Here is a 26,304-nt window from a genome sequence, read left to right as displayed (position 1 = left end):
AAAAAATTCTTTCTAAAGGCAAAATTAAAACATTAGACTAATACGAAATATACCATTAATTTCAGCACATCTGCTGTGTTAACCAAGTGATGCAATTCCAGTGTCCCATGTTAGAATACCCTGACATTAACCTATTTATAAAAATCGGTGAGAATCTCATAAAACATTAAAATATGTTGAAGAAGAAAAAAGCGAAAAGATCAAATAACCAAGGTAACTGGACATACACTCTGGCTGAATATAAATATATCTTCTGAGTGACTAAATGAGCTCCGGCAGCTTTCTCTGACTGAATTCCCTTCCTTATTGCTTCAGGACCAGGTTTGCACTGAGTATTTCTGTTATAAGAGTTTCAACTGTTTTCAAGTGTCAGAGTAGAAGGAACTAAATTCTTCACTAAATGTAAAGCTGTGCATGACACATACTTAAAGATTAAAAAAACCCCACTTGCTTATTTCAAAAATAACAGCAAAAAATTGGCCTGTACACCCAAACACTAGGATGTTTTAGTTGTTTTCCCTCTAATCTGCAAAGCTAGGATGGAATTATAATGAGAAAGGATTTGTCTGCTGAGACTTTCAAAGCTTCTTGTTTACGGAAGCATGGAAGTAAAGTTGTTCAAAGAATTACAGAAACTTCACCTATAGTCTTCACTGTAAACAGTAGGTGAGGAGGAATAAAAACATATGAGGAGAAAGAAAAAGTTTACCACTAGGCAAAGCAACCTTGTTATATGTTAAAGTATATATCTGTTCAGCTCAATTTGGTAAATCATTTTCCTATTAAAATACTGTGGCATTTTCATTTTACTTTCTTTTAAAACTAAAAATAATTTAAATACTACTTTAAGTATGACAATGTATATCCTATTTGCCTTAAACAGGAGAAAAGCTTGTGAACTCTGATCCCAAACAGGCAACTCTTCTTCCTAGACTATTATCACAATTAATTGCCAGACCATGAAAAAACATATAAATCAACTAAAAAATCTACTATTTTAATTTAGAGTTATGATACACCTATTTTAACTTGTCTTTCACTGTAGGTTTTTCAGGTGGTGCCCTGAGATTCCAAAATCCATATGTATGATATAGCTGAGTAAGGTATATGTCCATATTTCTACTCTGTGTTTTATATTTGTAGTACAAGACTCCTTTTCTTTAAAATTACTGATGTACAAAATTCAAGCTACTGCTAACAGCATGTTTGACAAGTTGCACTCATGATCACTCTTCTATGGCAATGAGACATGAGCTGGAAAAGCATATTAATAATTCTTGATGCGTTCTTTTAGGTTACCAGACCACTACTTGTTTTTTACAGGATGTTTAGGAGGTGTTGCCATGAAGATAAGAGTCAGATGTCTCAAAATTAATAAATAAATAAATAAAAATTAAAATCATTAGGGGTTATTTTGTACAACACTCATAGGTATTTTAGTTTTTTATTAAGAAAAAACTACTGGCTTTTTTTTTTCTAGCCTACAGATAATGTCATGCTTGGCCAAAATCAATAAAGGAACAAGAGAATACTACTCTTAACTCCATGCTAGTCACAGAGGATACTCTGTCACTAAAGTTGTATAAAGAATTATTGTAGAAGAAGGTGAAAGAAAATAAATAAATAAATAAGTTAATTAATTTAACATTAAGAAGAATCTTTCTCTGGCAGTGATAACTTCACTATTTTTCACAATTTTCAATTAAACCTGCAAAAAAAATGATTTTAGATTTTGAATTTAAATTATTTTTTTATATTAAAACATAACTTACCCTCTCAGAACCAACTGATAAGACTGAGACCTCTCAAACTGGCAACTGGTCACAAGTGGGGTCCCTCAGTGATCAATATTGGGCCCTATGCTGTTTAATGTCTTCATCAGTGACCTGGATGTTGGGATCAAGAGCACCCTGATGAAGTTTGCTGATGACACCAAGATGAGCAGAAAGGCTGACACTCCAGAAGGGAGAGCCACCCTCCAGGATGGCCTAGACACCCTCAAGGAGTGGGATAGCAGGAATCTTATTAAGTTCAAAAGGGAGAAGTGTTATTAAGTTCAACCTGGGAACACATAATCCAGGAATGTGGTTCAAACTGGGATCCTCCTGGTTGGAGAGCAGCCCTGTGGAAAGGGATCTGGATGTCTTAGTGGATAAGAGGCTCAACATGAGTGAACAGTGTGCTGCAGCAGCAAAGAAAGCCAACAGGATGCTGGGTTGCATCAACAAGAGCATCAGCAATAGAGATAAAGAAGACATCATCCCATACTTGTCAGACAACACCTGGAGTATTGCATTCAGTTTTCGTCCAGAGAAGGGCCTTATGGATGATCAGTGCCATATGAAGAGAGGCTGAGAAAACTGGATTTGGTCAACCTTGAGAAGAGAATGCTTTGGGGATACCTTATTAAAATGTTCCAGTAATTAAAGAGTGTCTACCAAGAAGATGGAGGTTCCTCATTTTCAAGGTGTCACATGGAAAAGACAAGGGGTAATGGGCACAAGTTGCTCCTGAGGAGATTCCAATTGGACACAAGAGGTAAATTTTTCACTGTGAGTTCAATCCAACATTGGAATAATGTCCCAAGGGAAGCAGTAGATTCCCCCCATTGGACAATTTTAAGTCTCAGCTTGACAGGGAGCTGAACCATATATAGTTTTACCTAGAAAGGTTGGACCAGATGATCCTTAAGTCCCTTCCAACCTGGCATTCTATAATTCTGTAATTCTATGACTCTCTTATGCTTTCTTTTTTTCTGTCTCTGACAATATTTCCAAGACTTTTCACATTTGCTGTAAATCCACAGTTGATTTCATATAAATTAGTGAGACCTCTGGGAAATGTCTTTGAAGAATAGGAGCCCAGAAGCCCAGATCAGAAGTAAGTTATCTGTAATAATCTACTGATATTTTGTTATCTTTTGTTTGGTTGAAAATCCTCATATAACATGAGCTATGTGAATCACTGTTAAGGAAGTGAAGAGCAAAGAAGTTTGCGGAGTTAATCTACCTGCACGTAGATTCCCTCATGATATGTACAACATCTTTCTATAACATGCTGTATGAAAACAAGCTGAAGTAAAACCCATGTACAATAAAATAAGTCTTTGGATTTATTAAAGTCTGTGATAATTGTTGAATATTACAATACTGCATAAAAGCAGTTCTAATACTCACATCACAAATCCTCACACAGATTCCTTCTTATCTTCCCTCTTCACAGTCTCTACCTGAGTACATTATTTCTCCAGGCAATTATTATATTGGCTTGGCTGTAAACCATCATCTAGGAATGCCATTCAGCAGGTTCCAGAAGTACAGTCTGTGAGGAGGAGGCTATCCCAAAATATCTGAAATTGCTCTAACATTTATCTCCACCACTATATGCCATATGGAAAGCAGCTAAACATTTTTTTCACATGCAATTTCAGGCTTTCTCATTTCCATTCCTTTATATTTATTTCAAACCTGTTATTTATGTTCTAATTATTTTCAATTATCTTCCAGGTTTTTTTTCTGTGCATGGTCTGTAATGATTGTGGCTCAAATATCCATGATATAAGATTTTAGCTTAACCTTATGAGACTGAGTATAAAATATGGATGTGTCCTGCAGTTCCGCTAAAGGACCTTGGCCATATGCTCAGCAGTTCTACAGCTACAAAGAGAGTACTGAATAGATGTTGTAAGTCTATTAATTTTGTTGAGAAGAAGCCCCTGACTCCTTCTGATTTGTGTGCTATTTTTCCCCTTGACTTTGGCCATAGTAAGACTGCATTGTCTTTTAGCTTTGTTACAACAGACACAATAAAAACTGTGAACCCCGTACTGCAAAAAAAACCAATTTAGACATTACATACTTTCTCTATCCTGAATGGTCCAGAGTTGGGTCAGTCAGGAAACGTTATTTTTGAAAATCTGGCAAACTGGGGTTTTTTATTTGTTTGTTTTACAAAGGTAAAGAATCAATATAGAGAAAAATGAAAAAGGTCAGACCAGGCTTCCTCATGTCATCATGCCAACAGGAAGGTCAGCATAGCAAAAGTCTGGAGAAAATTAAGCAAGCAGATCTTAACTGCTGGAGTAGAAGGCAAAAAATAATGCACAAAACTGATGTGAAAAGCACTAAAGACAATGCAATTATACACCCTTGACTTTGGTTTGAGTCTAAATATCACTATAGAGACAGAAAATTTATGGGGGGTCAATAGGCTGTTTGTGGGTTTTTTCTTTGTTTCAGTGTTTTACAGACATTAATTTGTACATATGCACATGCATATAGTTAAAAAGCAAATATTTTACAGGCCTCTGATCCTCCTGAAGAGCAAAGATGTAAGCATAAACACATTCCCATAGGATACATGCATCTCAACGTTAATTAACACTCTGCTGTGCTTAGGATATGCTAGTAGAGATGCTGTAAGTGAACGTTTCCTAATTGTATAAAGACTGTACCTTATTACAGTGCAAAAACCTCCACTGTGCAAGTGACAGGTCTATAAAGATTAGCATCTTCAGTTTCCAACTTTTCTAATTCAGTCTTTAAAAAAACCTCATTTTTATTGTCTACAATACCATGCATTTATATACTTCAACTGCGTGTTTCAAACTTCTATGGAATAGCCTTCCCTGAATTGTCCATATGCATAAACAATAATTTTCTGCAAAATACACAGAAATATTAATATGCCAAATCTGTAAGCAAGTGAAAGTAGCTGGAGCACATGATCCAACTGCTTTAACAACAGAGCTTCTTGCTGAAGCAATGATGTAAAACAAAGAGTTCCTCTATAGTAATAAACTCAAGTTACTTTCTGAACTGTGTCACTGCAATGGAATTTTAATGCAAGACTGGTTATGAAGCACTATTAACATTCAGATTTGTAGGGTCAGAGACTGAAACAAATGTAAATTTCAGCAATCTGAGTGGTTTAAGAGATTTAAGATCCTTCATATGACAGCTTTCCAAAACCCTGTTGAAACAATTTCCTTCTTTGTGATGATAACTCTGTGGAATATTTCCAATTATGTTTATATAATATCTATTTTTGGCTTATTATAAAATCTGTGGACTTAAGAGTAAGGAGAAATATTTTTACATTATATGAAGGTATGTTGACGCAATCTTTATGAATATAACAGGGAGTTTTCTGCTTCTTTAGAAAAATGAATCCGGCTGTTTTCATTTGCTGCATGTATTTATGAATCTGACTGTGAAATGAAGAATCCAGATTGTTGTAGATCCAAAATAGGACAGAACTTCAGAAATGTAGTTTAACTATACCGTGTTGTATGAGTTAATACATCAAAGGACAAACTGACAATAAATTGCATGAGAGATCAGCATCATTTTTTCATGCAAGTTGATAGGGGAATGTTGACCTTGTGTCTCCTTCCAGGGCATCCTTATCCATCTACCCTTGTCTTTTGGAGAATCATCACATGCATAGCAATGGGTACAATGACACCCTTAGAAAAAGCACCAGGGAATCACCAGATTTATGTGCTCAGAAGAGCTTTCAAGTGTACATCTGCCTTAAGCTTAGTATTACTAAAGTGCAGTTCTGAAGTAGGTCCCAAGGTGTATCCAGTTCCCATTCTTTTACATCACAGAGCAATTTCTAAATGCAAAATGTGCATTTTTTCAGATAAAACTAAATCAAAAGATGCTCTCCAGAAGTGCACCTCGCATTCTTCAACTTTATCCAGACCATCGCAGGAGATTAAAGCTTGCCTAAATACCTTCCCTGAAACTGACACAATGTATCCTATAAGGGATAAAGACCACATCTTTTCTGGCTGGAAGCCACAATGCATAGCAAACTGTTACTATTTCAGCCTATATCCACAGAAAGAAGAGTTGCATAGAGAAAGTACCCTGTGAATGAGTCAAAGGTTTTCTTTATTTCACTGGTCTTAACACTTGAACTGATCTGCGAAAAGGAATAATGACAGTGGTTCATTAGTAGCCTCAACTAATTTTTATGGCAAGAGCCTTTACTATTAAACAGGGATACCAGGCTTCATTTGATAGAATCTGAAATAATTTCTATAAAATTCTGATATACAACATCAGAGACTCCATAGCTTACCAATGAAGGAGAGAAGGAAAGTTCTTACTTAAAACCAAATAACCTAAGGAAACAAAACCTGAAGCATTTATTGGATTTAATGGCAACAATTTAGTGTGAGAATGCTGCACTAACACAAGGCATTTTGGATTAGTATAAAATAATATTGAGGTTATGAGTGAACATAATGTATTCATAACTGAATTAATTCATATGAACATATTCATATCAACAGTGACTTTATGATGGAAACAGTAAAACCAAGATGCATTTAAAAACAAGAAGTATCTCCTTTAGCATCGCTCCAGAAACTTTCCTCTTGAACTTACCTGTGGTGCAGTTGTTGAACTCTATGTCATCTATTGCTGCTCCTCCTCCTAGGTCTCTGGTACGAATGCCTTCAAAGATAACTTCAAAGTTCCTCAGTTTCCCCAAGTGTAACTCAACTTTCTTCCACTTGTCACCATGATTTCCTGATTCACTCCATATTTTCACAATCCCATCATCAGACTGAAGTTTGAATAAAAATATATAAAGTAAGATACATATAAGTGTGGATTATCAAATACCAGTTTATAAAGTAGGATACACGTAAGTGTGGATTATCAAATACCAGTTTTGGAAAAAAATAAAACAAAGAGAAATCTGGAAGACACCCCTTCATTTTTGTCAAGGAATGGTAAATACATGATTTGCTAGGATAATAGGTAAAGTACTGAAATGAGATGATTACCACACAAATCACATAAGCATCAATAGTTGATGAAGTCTCAGAACATTACAGAAATTACTATGTGTATGACTGAACTCCAAAACAGGCCACTTTGGTAGATTTCTATTTAATTTTATGTAATGCTGAGATTTGTTCTTTGTGTTTAGAATATATTACTGGATGCAAGGTAAGTATCATTTTAAAATTAGGGCATCAGAGAGGTAGAATACTTAAAAATTTGTGACAATAATAATACAAATTAGGAAAAACTAACAAAATACATGGTAATCACACATTTAATATAGTTTAGGTAAAGGTAAATAAGTGTATTCTGGCTTTCAAAAAAAATAATATATTTTAAAGTTTATCTTAAAAAAGCATAGAATCATATAACCTAACTGACAAGTCAGCAGCATAAACATGCTTCATTTTTTAATAGTATTAGAACGCATATGCATCAATTTCAGTTATTGTGAATGGATGATACATGCATATGATAGCACTGAGAGTAAGTATTTAAAAAGTTTTATAAATATTCAAATTTATTTTTCTTTGTTACTCCATAGATAATCATCCAACTTGCAAATGAGAAATGTTTTGCTAGTCTTTCTTACTAAAACTCATTTGTACACCATCTAGGGTTAATAAAAACACTGCAACGCATGGAAAAGCTAAATGTAATGCATAGCAGAGGTTCTAGGAAAGCAGTACACGAACAAGCAAAATCTAAGGAAAATAGAGACAACAGTAAAAGTAGGGAAGAAAATTAATTACATTTTCTTATACATGGTGAACCCGCTAGATCAGATTCATATTAATAAAATTGTGTTATGCATATTTATGATAAGAAAATGAATCTTGGTGCTTTACATATTGTATTCTGAATAGGAAAGTGCAGACAAGCATGCACAAAAATAGTATATTAGTTGTTTCTGAGCCAGGGAACATGCAGTATTGTTGATATCTTTTAGAAGGTGGTCCTCAGACCTGCCAAAACATAGATACCAAAGTGTGGCTTGACAATAGTGTTCTGGAAAATTATCACTAACTCTAAAGGAGTTAGTTGAAAACAATGGCAACTTTAGTTTAAATTGCTAAATAGAAAAGAAAACAAAAGGAAAAGTCTCCATAACTGCATGTGAAGTTATAGATATTCAGCTGAACAACTCTATTGCTGCACACTACTATTGGTGTTGGACCAGTAGCAATAGCAACCCTTTTTAAGTCAAGATGACTGAGCACAAAAGCACCTACAGAGGCAACTTTAGGCATTGCTTCTACAGTTACATCTCTTTGGTTTAAAGCCGGTGAAATAGTCCATTAAAGAGAGAAAAATATAACAGGATCTCGCTGGTGCTTTGCACCACTAATTCCACAGTCAATGACAAATGATTATGATTTTCTCAATGTATTTCTCCCAGATATATTCCTGACTCTACATGAATCATGTCAGAGATCCATTCATTTATTAGAATCATAGAATATCTCCTGTTGGAAGGGACCCATGGAGATCATTGAAACCAACTCTCTGCTCCTTGCTGGACTACCTGAAACAAAGCCATGACTAAGAGCATTGTCCAGATGCTCTTTGGACTTTCACAGGCTTGGTGCCATGAACACTTCCTCAGGGAACCTGTTCCAGTGACCAGCCATCCTACCAGTAAAGAAGCCTCCTTCAAGCCTATAATTGATGCAACTACAAAGGCCTCAATTCAGAATGAGTGTGAGACCCTTCTAAAATTTAGCCTTGTGTTTCAACCTGGAAACACACTGAGCTTAAAAAGAATAGATATGGTAATTGAAGCTGCTGAACTGTCTTAACTTTTAACTTAACTTAACTTTTTTTTTTTTTTTTTTTTTTGATCCATTCATTTATTAGAATCATAGAATATCTCCTGTTGGAAGGGACCCATGGAGATCATTGAAACCAACTCTCTGCTCCTTGCTGGACTACCTGAAACAAAGCCATGACTAAGAGCATTGTCCAGATGCTCTTTGGACTTTCACAGGCTTGGTGCCATGAACACTTCCTCAGGGAACCTGTTCCAGTGACCAGCCATCCTACCAGTAAAGAAGCCTCCTTCAAGCCTATAATTGATGCAACTACAAAGGCCTCAATTCAGAATGAGTGTGAGACCCTTCTAAAATTTAGCCTTGTGTTTCAACCTGGAAACACACTGAGCTTAAAAAGAATAGATATGGTAATTGAAGCTGCTGAACTGTCTTAACTTTTAACTTAACTTAACTTTTTTTTTTTTTTTTTTTAAATATTATTCCTGTTCATCTAATATGCAGCCAACAATTTAACTTAATTATTTCAGTAACTCAACAATCTCTATTCCATTTATTCTGATATATTTTTAATAACCTCAAAAAGACTAATACGTATTATTGGAGTAACTTGCTTAGTCTGCAAACATCTTCCATCTATCCATGATATGAATAAAATGGATGGTTATGATAAGTTACGTTTGGCTTGATGGTGTCCAACGTGGAATGCAAAACCATAACTTGGAAGAGAAACATTGTTTAACATTTAATCCATTTCCTGTATCTGTAACCTCTTCTGTCTGCCCTTGAAAACTCTTTGGAATGGAAGAATTTCCTCAGCATTATTTGTAAGAATTTACTGATTAATTTTACAAAAATAGCTCAGAGCCGTATATTACTGGTATATTTTTGAGACTTAAAATTAAATGGATAATAATAACAACACTAAACAATAAGGGAATTCTTTTAGTTTCATGCATTTAGGTGAGATAGAAACTTGTATCTATCCCAACATTAAGCCCCAACTCTATAAAAAAAACATTACATGTATTTAAGTTTGGATGTATGAAAGTCAGTGGAGCTTCTTAAAATATACAGAGATAAATATTTATGTGAAATCTGGAAATATTGAATGTAGCACAGTTACCTGGAACATGAACCTCATGTCTTCTGTTAGCCTGATTTTGATTGGTTTCACATTATGTTTTATTACTAGTCATTCTGTTCAGACTTATATTATTTTTATCACCTTGATTTTTGAGTAAGGGGTGCTGTTTAGTAAGTAATATTGTTCACATATTTCTTTAGAAATAGTCACATAAAAAAGTTGTAGCAATTGACTTGTATATAGTGTCATAACTATAAAACATAAAATCTTTATACAGATACAGGAATTGGGGCATGTTTTTTTCCACAGTGAGACAATGTAATACTTTTTGCTAGGAAGATTTTTTTTCAGATAGAAATTTTTCATCAGAAATGGCAATCTCCTTACACTTCACAAATTCTTGACACAAATAAAGCACAGAAGAGACAGGTATTTCTTTTTTCCTGTCTTAGTCCAACAGTAGCAGCTCCTATACAACAGCAGCACTTCATAAAGCATGAAAGGATTATTTTCACTTGCTCAGCTACTTCTCCACACAACAAAATTAAAAGCAACCTCATCCTTTGCACAACTGTGTGAAGGCTGTTCTAATTTGGGGTGAAAACTCCATTTTTCCCTTCAAAAACACCAGCTCTGAACATTGTCTGCATGGAACAGTCAAGGAAAGGGAGAGAAAGAGAGAGAGACATGCAGGAAACTTGGCTCTCCTCCTCAGCCCAGGCTTAGACAAGGGAGCTGGCTTGGCTTAGAGATGTAAGCTTTACACTTCTGGATCCATACTTGACATGAGAGGATCGTTTTTTGTACGCTTTACAGATCCCATTTCATGAATTACTGTTTTGCTTTCTGCATTCTCCATCCACTTAATATGTCCAGTGCTTTGGCATTTCTTTAATATCTTTGGAATGTGTTTGCTTCTAAAACAAACACATATATGGCTCAAGGAGGGGGGAGGAGAGGGAGGGGAATCAATCTCTGCTTTGACCTGCTTGTCTCATCGAGAAATCCTTTGATCTTTTTCACTCCCATATACATGTATTAATGTAAGAGAGAGATATCTAAAAGAGATAAATGACAATCAAAAGACATGTGTTTTAGTGTTGAGGATGTGGAAGGCTGTAATATCACCTTTATTCCTTTTTTTAAGAGGCTGTTCTTTTACTAACACATACTTATAGAGTGTCTACATTACTCTTCAACCTGGACTGGTGGCTGAAGGCCCATTTTAATTCTATGCTGCAATAGACTTATAAAAGATGGTTAAGCTTTTTGGTTTGGCTTCAGCTGAAAGTACTAGTGCTGCCTATCTGTGTGTAGGTAGAATATGCTGGCCCTCTTCTGTATCATAAGCATCATATCCCAGGCTCCACATATCCCTCTTTGCCACACTCACCTGCACATAATCCCAGTCTCTCCACATCAACAGTTTTGTATTAAAGCCACACTGTTATCTTCCTTATGTCTCAGTACATTTTCCTCGGCTTTCCTTCCAGTTCATATTAATTCACCTCACACTCTACCTTGCATTCCTAAACCCATGTCATCATCCTATTTCCCATTTGCATCCGCTTATTGCTTGCCCATCTACTGCACCAGTGATACACAAAAGCCTTGCATCAATTAAACCACCAGCCTGCCATCCTCAGCCAAAGAGGGTATTCCAAACTAACATGAAAAAATAGCATCCAGAAACTAGTGTATATGAAGGGAAAACCCCTTATATTTCCAAACAAAAGGCTAAACTGCAGTTCTGAAGTATTAGTATCGTTTTTGTCTGTTACATACATACAAGTCTTTGAGAGAAGACAAGGCTTCAGATTTTGCTGATGCAGAATGCACAAGCATTCTGCCCTAAAAGCTTTGTCAAAGTCTGTTTTTTAGCAAGATATCTCATTTGGAAGTAAAATATTGACAATGACACATCATTACTAACACATGACAACCATCAGATTTTTTTCTGTTCAGATTAAAACCTCATAATATCTCTTCAATATCTTTCAGTGGATGTCTCCCTCAGCTGAGGGGAAATGTGGCCAAAATAACTTTCTTCGTTTTATTTCCTTTTATGACTTGTGAACAGCACCACAATCTCTGTGTCACTCAAGTCTGTAATTTTACCAGTCCTAACATCCATCTAAGTTATGGTGCAGTATTTTTTAAACTCTGTGTAACATCTCAAAGAACAGTGTAAGCTAAAGTTCAGTTCCTGGCATTTCATAAATTGAGGACTGCTAAAGCCTTCATCCAGCTCTTGCTTTATGATCTACACAGCGCACTCTTTAGACTATTTTCTCTCTTTGTGAACTGATTTCACCTTCCCTAGGTGAATTCCATCTCTAATTAAAAAAAAAAAAAAAGTAAAAAAAAGTTGCCTTTTATAACATAGTCCCAGATTCATCTTTTGTTCATTATCATGAAACTTCTCCTTATGCAGGTTTAACTTATGACACAGAAATCTACTTTTATTACCTACTCAAATCTAAAAATCCATGTTTCTGCCTGAAACTAATCCCTGGCTCATTCCTTTCTGGGGAATAAATATTTTTTCTTCCATTTCAAGTGAAGTCTAGAAAATAATATTGCCAACAGTTAAGATGTGGATGCACTTTTGTGACTCTCAGCCACAACTGATAGCATTTCATAGCTCCTTTGAAAATGTGGTGAATTAGTGTGTCCTTTCAAAATTCTATCTTTGTATGTATATAATATCAAACCAATCAATATTTCAATTACAATAGTTAACACTTAATTAGCATTTAAATAATTAGTATTTCCGAGGGTAACAATACAGCACTGAGATACCAATAAAAAAATCCAAGTGTTAACCTATTCTAGTGATCCAATATACTCATAGAAAAGAACTTTCTTAATATCCAAACTAAATCTCCCCTTCTCTAACTTGAAGTCATTACCCCTTGTCCTGTGATTACATGCCCTTGTAAACAATTCTTCCCCAGAATTCTTATAGGCTCCTTTAAGGTATTGGAAGGGTGCTGTATGATCCTCCCAGGGTCTTCCCTTCTTCAGGCTGAACCCCAGCTCCCTCAGCCTGTGTTCATAGGAGAGGTGCTCCAGCACTCTGATCATTTTTGTTGTCCTCCTCTGGACACATTCCAACAGGTCCACATCCTTCTTGTGTTGGGGGCTCCAGGGCTGGATGCAGTGTATGTATGTGTGTGTGTGTCTATTTATATATATATATACAGACATACATATATGTATCCTAGTATATATAAGTATTACATATAAAAATATATATAATACTTAAGGAACCACTAGAACTTTCTAGAAGTAAAAGAGGTGCAGAATTTTGTCACAAGAGCAGGCAAAAGTTCCACTATGCAAACACAATCATACCAACCGCTGTAGTCTAAACGTTTATGTGGATCTAAAACTACTGTGGTGCCCAGCTATACCTCCTGACAGACAAAAAGTTATTTGGTATCAAACAAGCTAAGCTGGTAACATATCACTATCAATAGTAGAAAAGTGAGGAATTTAGCCTGATTTAACAATAGTGTCCTCATCATAGGTCTAGATTTCAATAAGCTTATTTATTTCATCCCAGAGCAGTGAGGAGAGACCCAGCAGTCTCAATAGCCTTAATGATCAACTAATCTTACTACAGAAAGTTAAAGAGGATTGTTTGTTGATCATACCCATATGCTTTACAAGACAAGTGGACCATAGACTACAATATACTTTATAATGTGTATTTATACTTTCAATTTAGTTCTTCATAGCCTGTGGTCCACTATTTATTAGTGCAGACTACTGCTGGTCAATACTTTCAGTAAGTTCCTCAGAAGATAATATTTACAGCTTATTTTGTAGTTCTGCTCTTTACTATCCCCTGAGCTCAATCTGAAAAATTCTGGAAGTCCAATATAATTGACAAATCATCTAACAAAATTTCATTTCTTCCCAAGAAACCATACCAAGGCCACTAAAAACAGATGTGAAAGGGGATATTTTCATTTAAGACTCTTAAAAAATATTATTAATTGCACATCACTGCCCTCTGTGGGTTGAACATAGTCGAAGGTCAAGCTGAGGTGATGAGCCATCATTAAGGAAAATGTGACAGTAAAAGGCATGTTTTTCTGCTGACTTATAGCAATAGGTCCTGGTCTTACACTGTCCCAACAAGCTGAGTGATAAATACCCTCAGAAAATGGCAGAATTACTTCTAAGAAGAACATAACCTGTTTACATCCGTAGCCTAATCATATTGGAAAATTTCTATTCAGAGTATTTTAAATCTATAGTCTGATAATCTGAGGGGAACTATTTCTTAATTATTTCATTACATAGCAATTCAGAATCTTTCTCATGCTCATCTCCATCTGAAGAACGATTGTAAGTGTTTATAACCTCTCTTCTGAGAACTTTAGTGGGAAAGTATATCTTACTGGGTTCAATAGTCTCTTTAACTCACCTAGCGATACTAAGAATAAAGGAGAGGCTTTCTTTCTATCTTAGAATTCCTTTTATTTTGTGTCTGAGTTTAATATTTTTCCTACACAACAGAGACTACCATTATTCTTAAGGCTACAATTCTAACACAGACAGAATACTAGGAAATGAATCCAATGCATGTAGGAAAAGCATGCAGTTTTCCATTACAAGATGTTGTAATGGAAAAAAAACTTCTTGTGAATACACTTTCTGTCAGAAGAATACACTAAGTATTCCAGATGCAATTATAAAGGTTTCGCTATGAGACAGTCTGCTTTGTTACATCTGCAGTGAAACAGCAAAGAAACAAAGATTTTGTTCTTGATCAGTACCTCTCCTTTGATTCATATTCTGAGCAGGGTTTAAAATATTTCCCTTGTTCATTTGCATCTGATATTTATTTCAGCAGAGCCAGAGGAAATGGAGCTGAGCTTACCAAATGGATGGAGGCAACAAAAACATTTGCTAAATATTTCCGGTCTCTTCAAACCCAATATACTTGAGGGCTTTTAATCAGAAACAGAGTATTTTCAAATGATTCATCAAAAAGCATTAATTGTTTATTATTAATACCATAAAAAGTATTTCAAGATTAACTCTATCAAAAGGTCAGAATTTTGAGAGAAGTCAAACTCTTTTTGCACACTTTTTAAAACAGGAAAAAGCTTTTCTACTTTCAGATGCCTTTGAAAACAGTATCTTCCTGGTAGGCTGTTACAATCCAGAACTTTAAAAATAGAATATGTGTTACGCAAATAACAGAAGTACAGTATAGAAAGAGAATAATGTGAGTTTAACTAATGTCACTGTGCATTTTTCTGTCTTTTGATGTATGGTAGTCCTGTTTTACAAGGGTATTTCAGGAGGCCATTTTACTTTTTAGGCTACTTCTTCTTGGTTTAGAAACAGGTGTATTTTCAGGGTGTGCAAATGAAGTCAACAAATAAATCTTATTCTAATGAAGTTTTATTTTCCTTCATGCAGTATCATTGTTAAAGCCTCTTGATGGCTGACCAACTAGTTTAAAGGTTAAGTATCCCATCATGAGGTATGTTTCTTTGCTGCTTCCTCCTTTCACTCAAAACATGGAATGCCACCCTGCACTTCAAAGAAGGAGAATACAAAAGGACAAAAAAATCACAGCTTTTCCTCTCTTGCCCATGTTTTAAGGACCTTTTCTGTGAAACTGTATTTCTCCAAATGACAGAAGACTGAACATCTTTGCTGACATTTCCAATATAATTTATCTGCTAATTTAGGTTTCATTGCTTGAGACTGAGTCTTATTTTCACATGGTTCTGAGCACCTTCCTTACAGATTTGTTCTGCTGCTACCTCAGCATTGCAGTACACAGAATACTTGCTTATTTTTAAGGTCTCAGTTCCTAGTATCAAGTCTTTCATATGTAGCTTGAAAAAAAAGCATACTGAAGTGTAATAAAACTGAAGATTCATGCTGTATAACAGAATCTCTTATCTTAAAAGAAAAATACGTGATCATTGTGTCTTCTTCACCTAAAGTTATTTTCAAGACACATGACAGATTATATCACTTCTTTTTTTTTCATTTCTCAATTATTTTCCCTTAAAGCCTAACTTCCTAAAAGGATATTGCTTAGATTATTTGAAAACTGTAACTTAACCCTACAGAGTTTCACTTTATATTCTGTTCAAGCAAAAAAAATCTCTGTATTAGATACATCCACATACAGTATCAAACTACTGAATTTATTTAAATGAGTTAAAGGAATAACTAAAGCTAAGATTCATTCACCCAATATTTGAATTTTAAGCTCACTTTTTCTTTCCTTTCCTCTCTTATTTATTTTTTTTTCCCTGTCCTGGTTTGAGCCAGGATGAAGCCAATTTTTCTTTTTACTGATTTTTTTTTTTTCCTTCAGTAAGCTTTCTTGTAACTAGCAACAGTGTGTTCTGCTAGGCTGATAAGACAGTGGAATGTTTTTCTAACTACTGAGGCTTCAAGGCCGCACCTGCACTCTGCCGGCTCAGACACTATGGGGAGATCTGTGACCCCCCCGTAGGAGGCTGAGTTAGATGGACAGCAAAATTGGCCAAAGATATTCCATTCCATATATCTACGTAAGCTCAGAGGAAGGTCAGAGATCACAGAAGACAACTTCCTTCCTTTTTCTTCTCCCCTTCTCTTCCGTCCATGGCCAGCGTCCGGGGAGGACTCTGTTCATCCATCACCGTCGATCCTCAGCCTTGATCTCCTGACCCCCATAACTCTCTGCTCTTTTCCAGCAGCAGCTCCGGGATTCCTCGGGACTCTTCCCAGTTCAGGGAAGTGCTGTGGGAGTTGCTGGGGTGGGGGGAGGGGGGATCGAGAGCATTGTTGTCGGACCTGAGTCAAACTGTGACATTCCCCTTTTCTTCTTTTCTCTCCTCTCTCTTTTCTTCATGATGACATGAAGAAAAATGAGATCAGACAATAAAGTCATGAAGATGTGATGAATGAGCACATATGTTATCTGCCACACTGTCAATCACTAGGCTGATAACTTTTCAATACAAACAGTTCAGTAACATTTTATAACAGCACTAGTTAAGCTCACTCATCTGACCTTTGACAAGTTTCTTTATTTTAGAGAAAGACATGTACTCTGTATGTTAAGTGGAAGGTTAGTAACAGTATGCAAGCAAACCAAATGAAACATTTGTAGAAGTTTGTTTTTCCTATTGAATAACCAACAGAGACTTGTGGTTGGGATTATAATTAAATTTAGACAATTACTGCTAATTAACAGGATACTGAAGCTCCAAAGTTACAAAGTCCACCTAGAATAGCTCTGAAAGAGACAAATAAAAACAATTTCAATGTAGGGAGAGATTTTTAGACCTGAAATTTACATTTTCCATCACTAAACTGAAGGATGATAAGGGGTGCATACAACAGGATTCTGAAATATTCAGCAAATGGAGGCAGTAAAGAAGAAAAAACAACATCAACAAAAAATGCAGATAACAGAACTGAAATAATCTACAGAGTGATTGTCCCAAAATATATTAAATTTTTACTGATGTGTATGCAACAGGGTGACTTTTACTTTAGGAGTATGCTGCTGAAAGTGATGAACGTACATAAGTAATGAAGATTCATGATTTTCAGCACTGAAGAGAATACATTAACAAAAAGTTTCTCTCAAATTTTTCAATTATATCCTGACAGGAACCAAAATTGCTATTTAGTATGTCTCTATCTTCTATAAAAACACTTAAAAAAGAAACATCAAACTGATCAAATGGTATCTTCAAGAAATTATTTGATCTGGGTAAAATGTACACTGCCTTAGTACATTAGTATGCATGAAAAATTGGGTTCACGTTTAAGGATAACTTACAAAATCACATAATTGCATTTTCACAGTGCATTATATTTAGAAGGAAAACAGGAAGATGAAGCACTGATATTTCAGCCTTCAAGCCTTTCATTAGACAGCCTGAATCTATTAGTCTCAGCAGGTTTTCATAATAAGAGTTAATGATAAAGCCCATCCATCCATCTATCCCTTTCATTTCTTCTGTTGTGCAAAATATTAAGATGATTTTCACTCTCTGAAGTATATTTTCCCCAGCTTTTGTTTCTATTTCCAAAATTAACATCGCTGCAATAAAGGAATATGCATTTCAGCAAGGAACTTGCATTCTGATCAACAGATTTGGAGATAAACTTATGCCACTGATTAAATTCCTTTTCTAAAATACACCAGCTTTGGAATTCTGGACTAGTGAAATCCTTCAGAGGATCAGAAGGCATTAACAGCTCACCCTGTCATGAGTGGCAGAACTCGCAATATTTCTAGGAGCTAAATAGTAAGAGTCTTGGCTCTTAATTGCTATAAGTTCTGAGTTACAAAAAGCCAGTTTCAAAAAGGCTTTGACAAAAATCAACTGGTAATTCATCTGGAGACAGGATTTCATTTCAAATAGATGGGCGTTTCAAGGAACGACAATTAGGTTGCTCATTACCAAAGATGAAATAACACTTTAGAAAACTCTTATTGTGGAAAAGAAAACGATACTGCGAAGGCAAGAATAATTTACTGATTTTCTTTAGGTTATTCTGTATCATCTTCCTAAAACTTGTTGTTTTTTTCTGTCGTGACTATTAAATCTGCTAGATTTAATTATAGCCAGCTTTTATTTATAAACTCTTCCCTTTATTGCATCTCTCTACTTTCCCATTATATTCTTTCTATCAAATACACTTCTATATCCCTTAGATTCTTAAAATACATATTCATTCTATATTTTACCCTTACCAATTAGAACAAATAAAACTACTTCTCTTTGTAAAAGAGAATTCAGTAGGTATGTTGTATTACTTCATCCTTTCTTCATTCCCTACCCCTCTGAGTCCTCCTTTGTACTCAAAAGCAAATACGTATTCTTCATTTCCTAGCATAATCCACCTTTGTTTGGTTTTGGTTTTAGGTAGCTTAAGGGATACAGTTGGGTCTGTTTAGATTTATTTTGTTTCCTTCAGTTCTACCGATAAGACTGAGTAACAATAACCATCAAAGCCATTTTAAAAGACCTTTAACATTTCAAGCAACTTAGCTCCATTTTGTCTCAGACCATGTCATACCTTTGTTTTAATCATATTTTACATCTTAGAGCTGAGGCAACTGTAATTGTCTCTGGAAAACTGAAGCTTGGAAGAGAAATAATCACAGCTACAAAAAACCCTATAAAGTCTCTAGACCACAGTTGCAATCCTCCATAATGCCAAAGACAAGGACAGCATGCTAAACATTGTGCAGTTCCTCGGATTGTAAGATAAAAGTTAAATATTTACTCATACTGAGTGCCTAAAGCAATACAGAACTTGTACAGTAAGAGATGTAACAAAACAGTTTATGGTGCAAGATTGTAAAAATACATTTGTACAAATGAGATAACCTCAATTCTGTTGTTTTTCTCCTATAGAGAATACTTTGAATACCATGCTTGAAGATGTGAGACAAAATTACATATCAGCTCACAGCTTTTATTTAGCAGCTTTAACTCTTTAACTGATCTTCTACACATTTTATGTGTAAAATCAAGGAACTCTAAATACTGCTAAAAACTCTTACTACTTGACCTTTAAGAAACATACTTTAGGTCAACTGTTATTTTTTGGGTGCACGACTCTCATATCTCTAGAATCAGTGGTGACATTCATGTTGCATCTTGCCCTCAGAACACCCACTTGGGAATGAGCTGGCTGGGCACAGACACCTGAATGCCTTAGAAATTCTCTGCATGTGACCAGCTGTGATGAAACGGTGATGAAACAGTGATATGGGCAACAATCACATCTCAGAACCACAGATCACATCAGATACTGCTACTGTTTATTTGTCCAGGATGTCTTTTAGGAGAATACTGAAACAACTTTCTTTCCATATGTGTCTGTGAGTATCTATTTATGTACACTGTCTGAAATAAGTCAGATGATGTAGAGTTATTTGGCACTTTCATTGCCTTTACTGGATGTTGAATAAAACTTTCAGCTAGGACAGAAAATATTCCTAAACCGTATCAAACAAGTGACTTTGTTAGTTTTCTCTGTGGCATGGTAGGACTGTGGAAAGAAACCAAACTCTCAAAGTTCTCATTGCACTGACATACTAGTCTGCTGCAAATGCTAACTGCTCTCTATCACCATGTTGGATGTCAGTGTATACAATGCTAAGACAATTCTACTTTGAGCAGCCTTTTATCTTTCATTTAATTTACCATTACATAATGTAATGGAGTAAACCTATAAACAAATACAGGTAAAGATTATTATAGTCATAAATATAGGTAGTAAAAAACATCTAGTCTGACTCTTGCAAGAAATGAGTTGCAAACAAATAGTTGCATCTTTGAGAAATAAACTAAAGAAATATAGAAAATACTGAAATATAACTATTCTGGAAGAATAAAAATTAGATTACTCATATTCAGACTCTACTGAATCACCAAAGTAACTTTAAGTACACTTGCAGCTTTACAATGAAGGTCTGGTAAGGACCAAAGACTACAAGAAACTAGAACATCTCCAACACACTAAGACAAACTGTGAATTAAAAGTCGAGTTGCATTAAAGGAAAACTACACAGGGGAAAAAAAAAAACAACAAAAACAACCCTGAAGTTCTACAAGGAGACTAGTGCTAAACTGATGCTTGCAGAAGTTTTACCAATATAACATTCGTTCAGTTCAGTCATACCTTTCCCAGTGGAAGACCAAGGGGCCTTGGAATGTAAAAAGAGATGAGGAAAGAAAAAGGAAAAAGAATAATCTTACACTTTTTCTCCTATAAATGTTCAGTGTGTTTTTTTTAAGTTGTTGATTGGGAAAATTAGATACTGTCTTCGGATTTCAAGTTTGATCAATGCTATATGATTTCTAAAAGATATCAGCGGGCTCTGGGCTGCACCTTGCATTATTTTTCTTTTTTAAAAAGATAAGCTAATTACACTTCTACATTTACCTGTTTAGAAGAAGATAGATGAAAAACTAAGAAAAATGCTGAAGCTCAAGGCTACACCTCTATAATTTAGAAAAAGTCCTTTTGTCTTCATAAAAATGTCTCTGTTTAACTGCTGCTATATAAAAAGACCTGATTTTGAAGTCTGTTGTTTCAGTAAAAATAAACAGCAGTTCTATGATCCCTAAAAGATCTATGTTCTGAGACGAACTTAAATCACAATATTTGTTGTTGAATATCTGCCCTGAAAAATGGTAGAAAAGAGAAAAAACATCGAACTTAAAATGAACCTAGAGATGTTTCAGAGTTTCATATGTTAAAAATCAGAAATGTGACCACCATCATTTTGCAAGATTATGAGCCCACGAATCAATAAATGACTCCCAGAGATGTCTGATTTGGGGAATGAAATAGTTCAGTGAAACAACATCTGGGCAGTGTGGAGACCAAAAAGTACACTGTTTTCCTCTATGTCATATTGTGCAATATGTTGCCAGGCTGGAAGACACAATCTGATAGTGCCCTGAGTTACAAAGCTTGTGATTCCAGCTGTATTGTTACAGGCTATTGTTTTATTGCTTCAACGATTTGCTGTGCATTGTGTTGCTTAAATCTGTTAGTCTGCTCATATTTTTCTCACCAGCCACTGCCCTGCCTGACAGAGACATGCCCATAGTCACACTGATCCTCTGCTACTTGTTGTCCTCATCTCCTAAGGGAGAAAAAGTTCAATTTCTCAAAGAACTTAAACAAAAAATGTTTAATAATTCATAAACGAATGATGTTTTTAATATGTATCTCTAGAAACAGTGATTTTAAATTGCAAATCCTCTAATGAATCTCTTGTCTTCACAAGCAAGATTCCAAAATACAACAATAATTCTTTAACCCGTCTTCAAATGCTGTGGGGTTTGTTATTTTTTTCCTCCAAAGCATGCACAAATGTATTATTCCAGCATACCAGTTCTTTGGAATGTATTCTTACATCTGATTGCAGTATAAGGATACAATTAATTTTATGCTTCCAATAATTTGCAGTTAAGAAGATTGAAATAACTTGCTAATATACTAATTTGAGAAAATATAATGTTTTTAATAGTGTCTGCCCTTATCTACATTTGTGCATATTTGTTTGTCCCTTCTATGCAACCTCTTTTGGAGAAATGATACTTCCACTTGAAACTGACTTCTATTTAATTGTTGTCTCAGTCTCAATTTGAGATATTCTTAATGTCAAGGGATCAAAATCTATGACTATGACGACATGGTGCAAAATAATGTCTAAAAAGGTAGAAATTGCCATTTCAGATTCTGTATTCAATTTGGGAAATGTATATATAAAATCATCTTGCTCTTGTAAAGCTTCCATAAACGTTTATCTTCCTTTCTTTCTCTACAATACTGTATTTCACAGTATCACCACTGGTTTTCTTTAAAGCTCCTGGAGCTAAAGGTAGTAATCCCTTACTGTTCCTCATTAGTCAGATTAGACATTTCATTGGCTCAAATGCAGCTTTTAATAACACTTCACAGGTCAAGAAAGAGTACAGAATTTGAAACTGTGTCTCTTTTGAGAGCTACATGTAGTTTTTAAATAAAGGCCATTACCACTCTCCTGCCACGTGCAACTAAATTCTCCCAAAAATGTATTTTGGTGGATTTAATAAAGGGCAACTATTTGAAATAGGCAAAATACTAGGATTCAAAAGGGGAAAAAGATAAATGTGTGCTATGCAATAGATAGTTGGGCATGTTTATACATCTACTTCACTAATATACAGTAATAGAAAACTACACTTTTGCATTAGATTAAAATAATCTGTCTAGAAAAGTTTCCTATTGTGGTACTATGACAGAAACAACTTTATCAGCAGTAAGAAACTTATGTTCAGATCAGCAAAGCAATAAATGTATAATTCCTTTCACCTGAACTTTCTTTCCTGCCTCTTTAGAAGCACGTGTAAAAAATAACCCTGTTTCTTCTGACTCTAAATAAACCAGTATTGAGTGTCAATGGGGAACTCCACTGCCATTGCTAAAGCAGGCATAGTGATTATGCTGGCCTTCAACTGCAGAATATCCCCTCCAATGGATTGTATTCTCTTACAACTGCCACAGAGATCAGAAGCGTATCAAAATCTCAGTGTAGTTGCAAAGTTTTGACCATTTAAATACAAATCTCTTCTGGTAATATTCTGGCTGCCTGGTGAGCTTTTGCACTGCTATGAAACATGTTTTCATTTCAATTTAGTTGGACAGTGAGTTGGATATTGCCATCTCCATAAATATATGTAATGTTATCATCTTTCATTTACATAAATATTCAGGGGGTTGATTTGAAAAATACTGTATTTTTGCAACTAGTTTAATGGTCCAACATTTTGGTTGGATTATTATTCCATTTTTAGAGAGGTGTATATGAAGAATTTGTACTACAATTCGAGGAATAAAAAACAACAACAAACAACAGTGAATGCAGAGAAATTCCCCTAGCAAATTAATTTGTTATTGGTTATATCATAATCTGAGATACTACTTTAGTAGTATGATATGTAATATTCTCAAACTGCGAATGCAAATATTTGAGTACAGTGAATCATAGAATAGTTTGTATTGGAAGGGACCTTTAAAGGTCTTTTGTGAACTTCTATTTAACATAAATGTTCATTGTTGCACCTTATTCTTCGTAAGTAATGGGATCTATTTTGTATTCATTTTTTAATACTTTACCAAAGAAACATTATTTGCAAACAACAAATTAATTTATTTTCCATCTACTTACCTCCCTTATAGATTTGTGCTTTTCTAGGAAAATGAAACAAACATCTACATAAAAACATCTCCATATCTCTGTAGGTATTTGATGAGAGACCTATTGTAATTTGTAGGTGTTTGGACTAATCCATTATTAAATCTCCTAATGGCTGTCAAAGGGCTCGTTGCTTTTATGTTTGAGACAGATAGTCTTGGTTGTGCCTTCAGATGTTGAAGATTACTGAAGTGTTTTATCTTCCAGGCTTTTAAATTATTCTCATAATATCCAGAATATTTGAGAAAGCAATTTTAGCAATGTATTTTCAAAGACAACATAGAATTTATCATTAAAAGTTAAGGCAGCCACCATGTGCATTGGAAATAAAATAGAAATCTAAATGTATCAAAATTATTTCTATCCCAATATTTTATAAGCAGCATTGAAGAAAGGCAAGGTAACAGACATGTGGCAAATAAATTGAGCCATGATTTATTCTTGAATAGCCAGAACTCCCTGCTGAGACATACAAAAGCAAAAAAACCCACTAGCTCTCACTTGCACTTTTTTCTACATCAAAAAGTGGCATATTGGGTTATTCTGTTGAAACACCATTAAAAATGCTCAATGGCATCAAAATGCACATCATGGACAGGGAGGTGAAGTATATGCTTTTGCTATACTGATCATTAGTTTATACATTTTACTCAGAATCACATTATCATTTAAAGCTTGTTTTTACAAGCATTTCATGATGGAGTTAGGCTTTTCTCAGTGATGACCAGTGATAGGACAAGGGGTAATGGATGCAAATTGGAGCATAGGAGGTTCAAGGTGAATATCCAAAAAACTTTTTTTACTGTGAGAGTGACAGAGCACTGGGACAGGCTGCCCAGAGAGATTGTGTAGTCTCCTTCACTGGAGACATTCAAAACCCACCTGGATGCGTTCCTGTGTGATGTGCTCTAGGTGACCCTGCTCTGGCAGGGGGGTTGGACTAGATGATCTTTCGAGGTCCCTTCCAACTCCTAGGATTCTATGATTCTATGATTCTATGCCTTTTCTTTTTAAGAAACAGCAAATGGAAGCGCCAGTTCTCAAAGAATGTATCTCTTTTTCACTTGTAACCGAATAATTAAATATTTTAAATTTATTTCAGAATTTTTTTGATCATTCCACATTTAGTGAAGAAAATGTAATTTATACCGAAAATTTATTATATATTCTGTTCCTGTCTACATGAAAAGACAGAAAATTCAATACCATCATATTTTTGCATTTGATTTCCACTGTGTGCAGGTTACTAATTCAGCCTTTTGGCGGATGTTATCGTATCAGAATGATGGAGTTGCATACTGATAGGTACCAATAGGGATGACAGCAAAAGATGAAAATAGCTCTCATACGGAGAATATCAAAGAGAAAGGTACTGTATGTGAAGAGGGAAAATAGAAGGAGATATTTTAAAAGATTTTATGTGACTTTTCAGAGAAAGTTCTTTTGGAAGAGAAACAGTAAAACCATTTTTAAGAGACTAGAATAATAGAAACCAGCACAGAACTAGGAGGTCCATGGAGCTATGCCAGTCTGCAAGTCAAGGAACAGAATGCCAAGTGCCAAAGCACTTTGCTGGAGCACATACACCCTTTCAGATATCAGATACTCAAAAGAGAAAGGTTTTTGTATTACCTTAATCAGAACTTGAATATGTCCTGTGGCTTTTGATGACTTGAAGTACCAGAAGCTCATCACACAAGTCCTGCTTGATTCTTTCCATCTGGAACTTTTCACATGGGCTTTTTCATTTTTCAGGGCTATTGCAGTGGTCTCAAGATACAGGAAGTGTCCTGAAATTAAAAGATGTATTACTGAAAAATTGTTTTGGACTTTCAAATTAGATTCCAAAACTCAGCAAAGCAAATGCAGAGACATATGAAGTATATACTTCCCATACACGTCCTATACTAGCAAACCTCTGCTTAGGGTAAAAAAATGACCAGACCACATTCCTGTGTACTTATTATAGAAATGAACTGGGAACAGTTTGTGATTTGGATGGGCCTGTGTAGCAGAGAGAGAATACTTTTATGTTTCCCAGCTACTCCTATTACACATCCTTGTCCAATGTAATTAGTTGCTATTTTGACAGCACATCATACAGTGGCCACACTGATGAATTGCAGTAGGAAGTTTTCTGAAAGCTAGTCTTCAAAATAGCAAGCCACACTGTACAAAAACTTGTGAAACAGGAAAAAAACCCTTCATATGTTTATAAATAATTAGATATCTCTAGTGCTTCATGTTGCTTTTGATCATCTGTACTCTTTAATGTATGAGTATTAACTTGCATTTAAATGATTTAGTCAGAGGAAATTGCAAAACTAGATGCCTACAGTTAATATTTTCAAAACTAAATATATTCTCTGAATTTTCCATATCTATTTTTAATCAGAAGTATAATAAATTCCAAAAAAATTCAAATTCAGTGTTTTTACTTTGTACAAAAAACAAATGTGCAGTTCACTTAAAGATAAACATAGTATAAATAACACACTGTCAAATTATAATTGCACGTCTACTGAAGTTTGTATATGAACTAGAGAAAAAAACATTTCTTCATTAGAGGTGGAGGAAAATGGGCTCATTCTAACTTTGACACTTCTGTGGCTAATTTACAACCATAAATGTTTGTCGTAATACTTACAGGATGAGAAAATTGTTTCTTCTCTGAGGTGAAGCATATACTAGACAAGTGCAGTGACATCTTAATGTTATTTTGTAAAAAAAAATAAATATAAAATATAAATGAAAAGGTTTTTTTTCCTCCTACATTTGTTATTTTTTTTATTAAAAAAGTCATATACATAAACACTGTGAGATTTAAAAAGCACATCATACCATAGCATCAGTGTCTGCTAGGAAGATGTGGCAAGGCTGGACTGAAGCAGGAAT

General features: G+C 35.0%; 1 protein-coding gene across 1 annotated transcript in view; it reads right to left on the bottom strand.

The window, feature by feature from the left end:
* Window positions 1-26,304, bottom strand: part of MALRD1 (MAM and LDL receptor class A domain containing 1) — a 199,103-nt gene that overhangs the window by 77,160 nt on the left and 95,639 nt on the right. The window contains exons 27-28 of the mRNA XM_010007011.1: window positions 25,042-25,199; window positions 6,399-6,579 (exon numbers count right to left, since the gene is read on the bottom strand). Coding sequence (XP_010005313.1) covers window positions 6,399-6,579; window positions 25,042-25,199 — 339 coding nt within the window. The remainder of the gene's footprint in view (window positions 1-6,398; window positions 6,580-25,041; window positions 25,200-26,304) is intronic.

The sequence above is a fragment of the Chaetura pelagica genome, unplaced genomic scaffold, assembly GCF_000747805.2.
Source record: "Chaetura pelagica isolate M959 unplaced genomic scaffold, ChaPel_1.0 scaffold17, whole genome shotgun sequence".
NCBI lineage: Eukaryota > Metazoa > Chordata > Aves > Apodiformes > Apodidae > Chaetura > Chaetura pelagica.
Note: the sequence above shows the minus strand (reverse complement) of the source record. Positions and strands in the feature narration are given on the sequence as shown.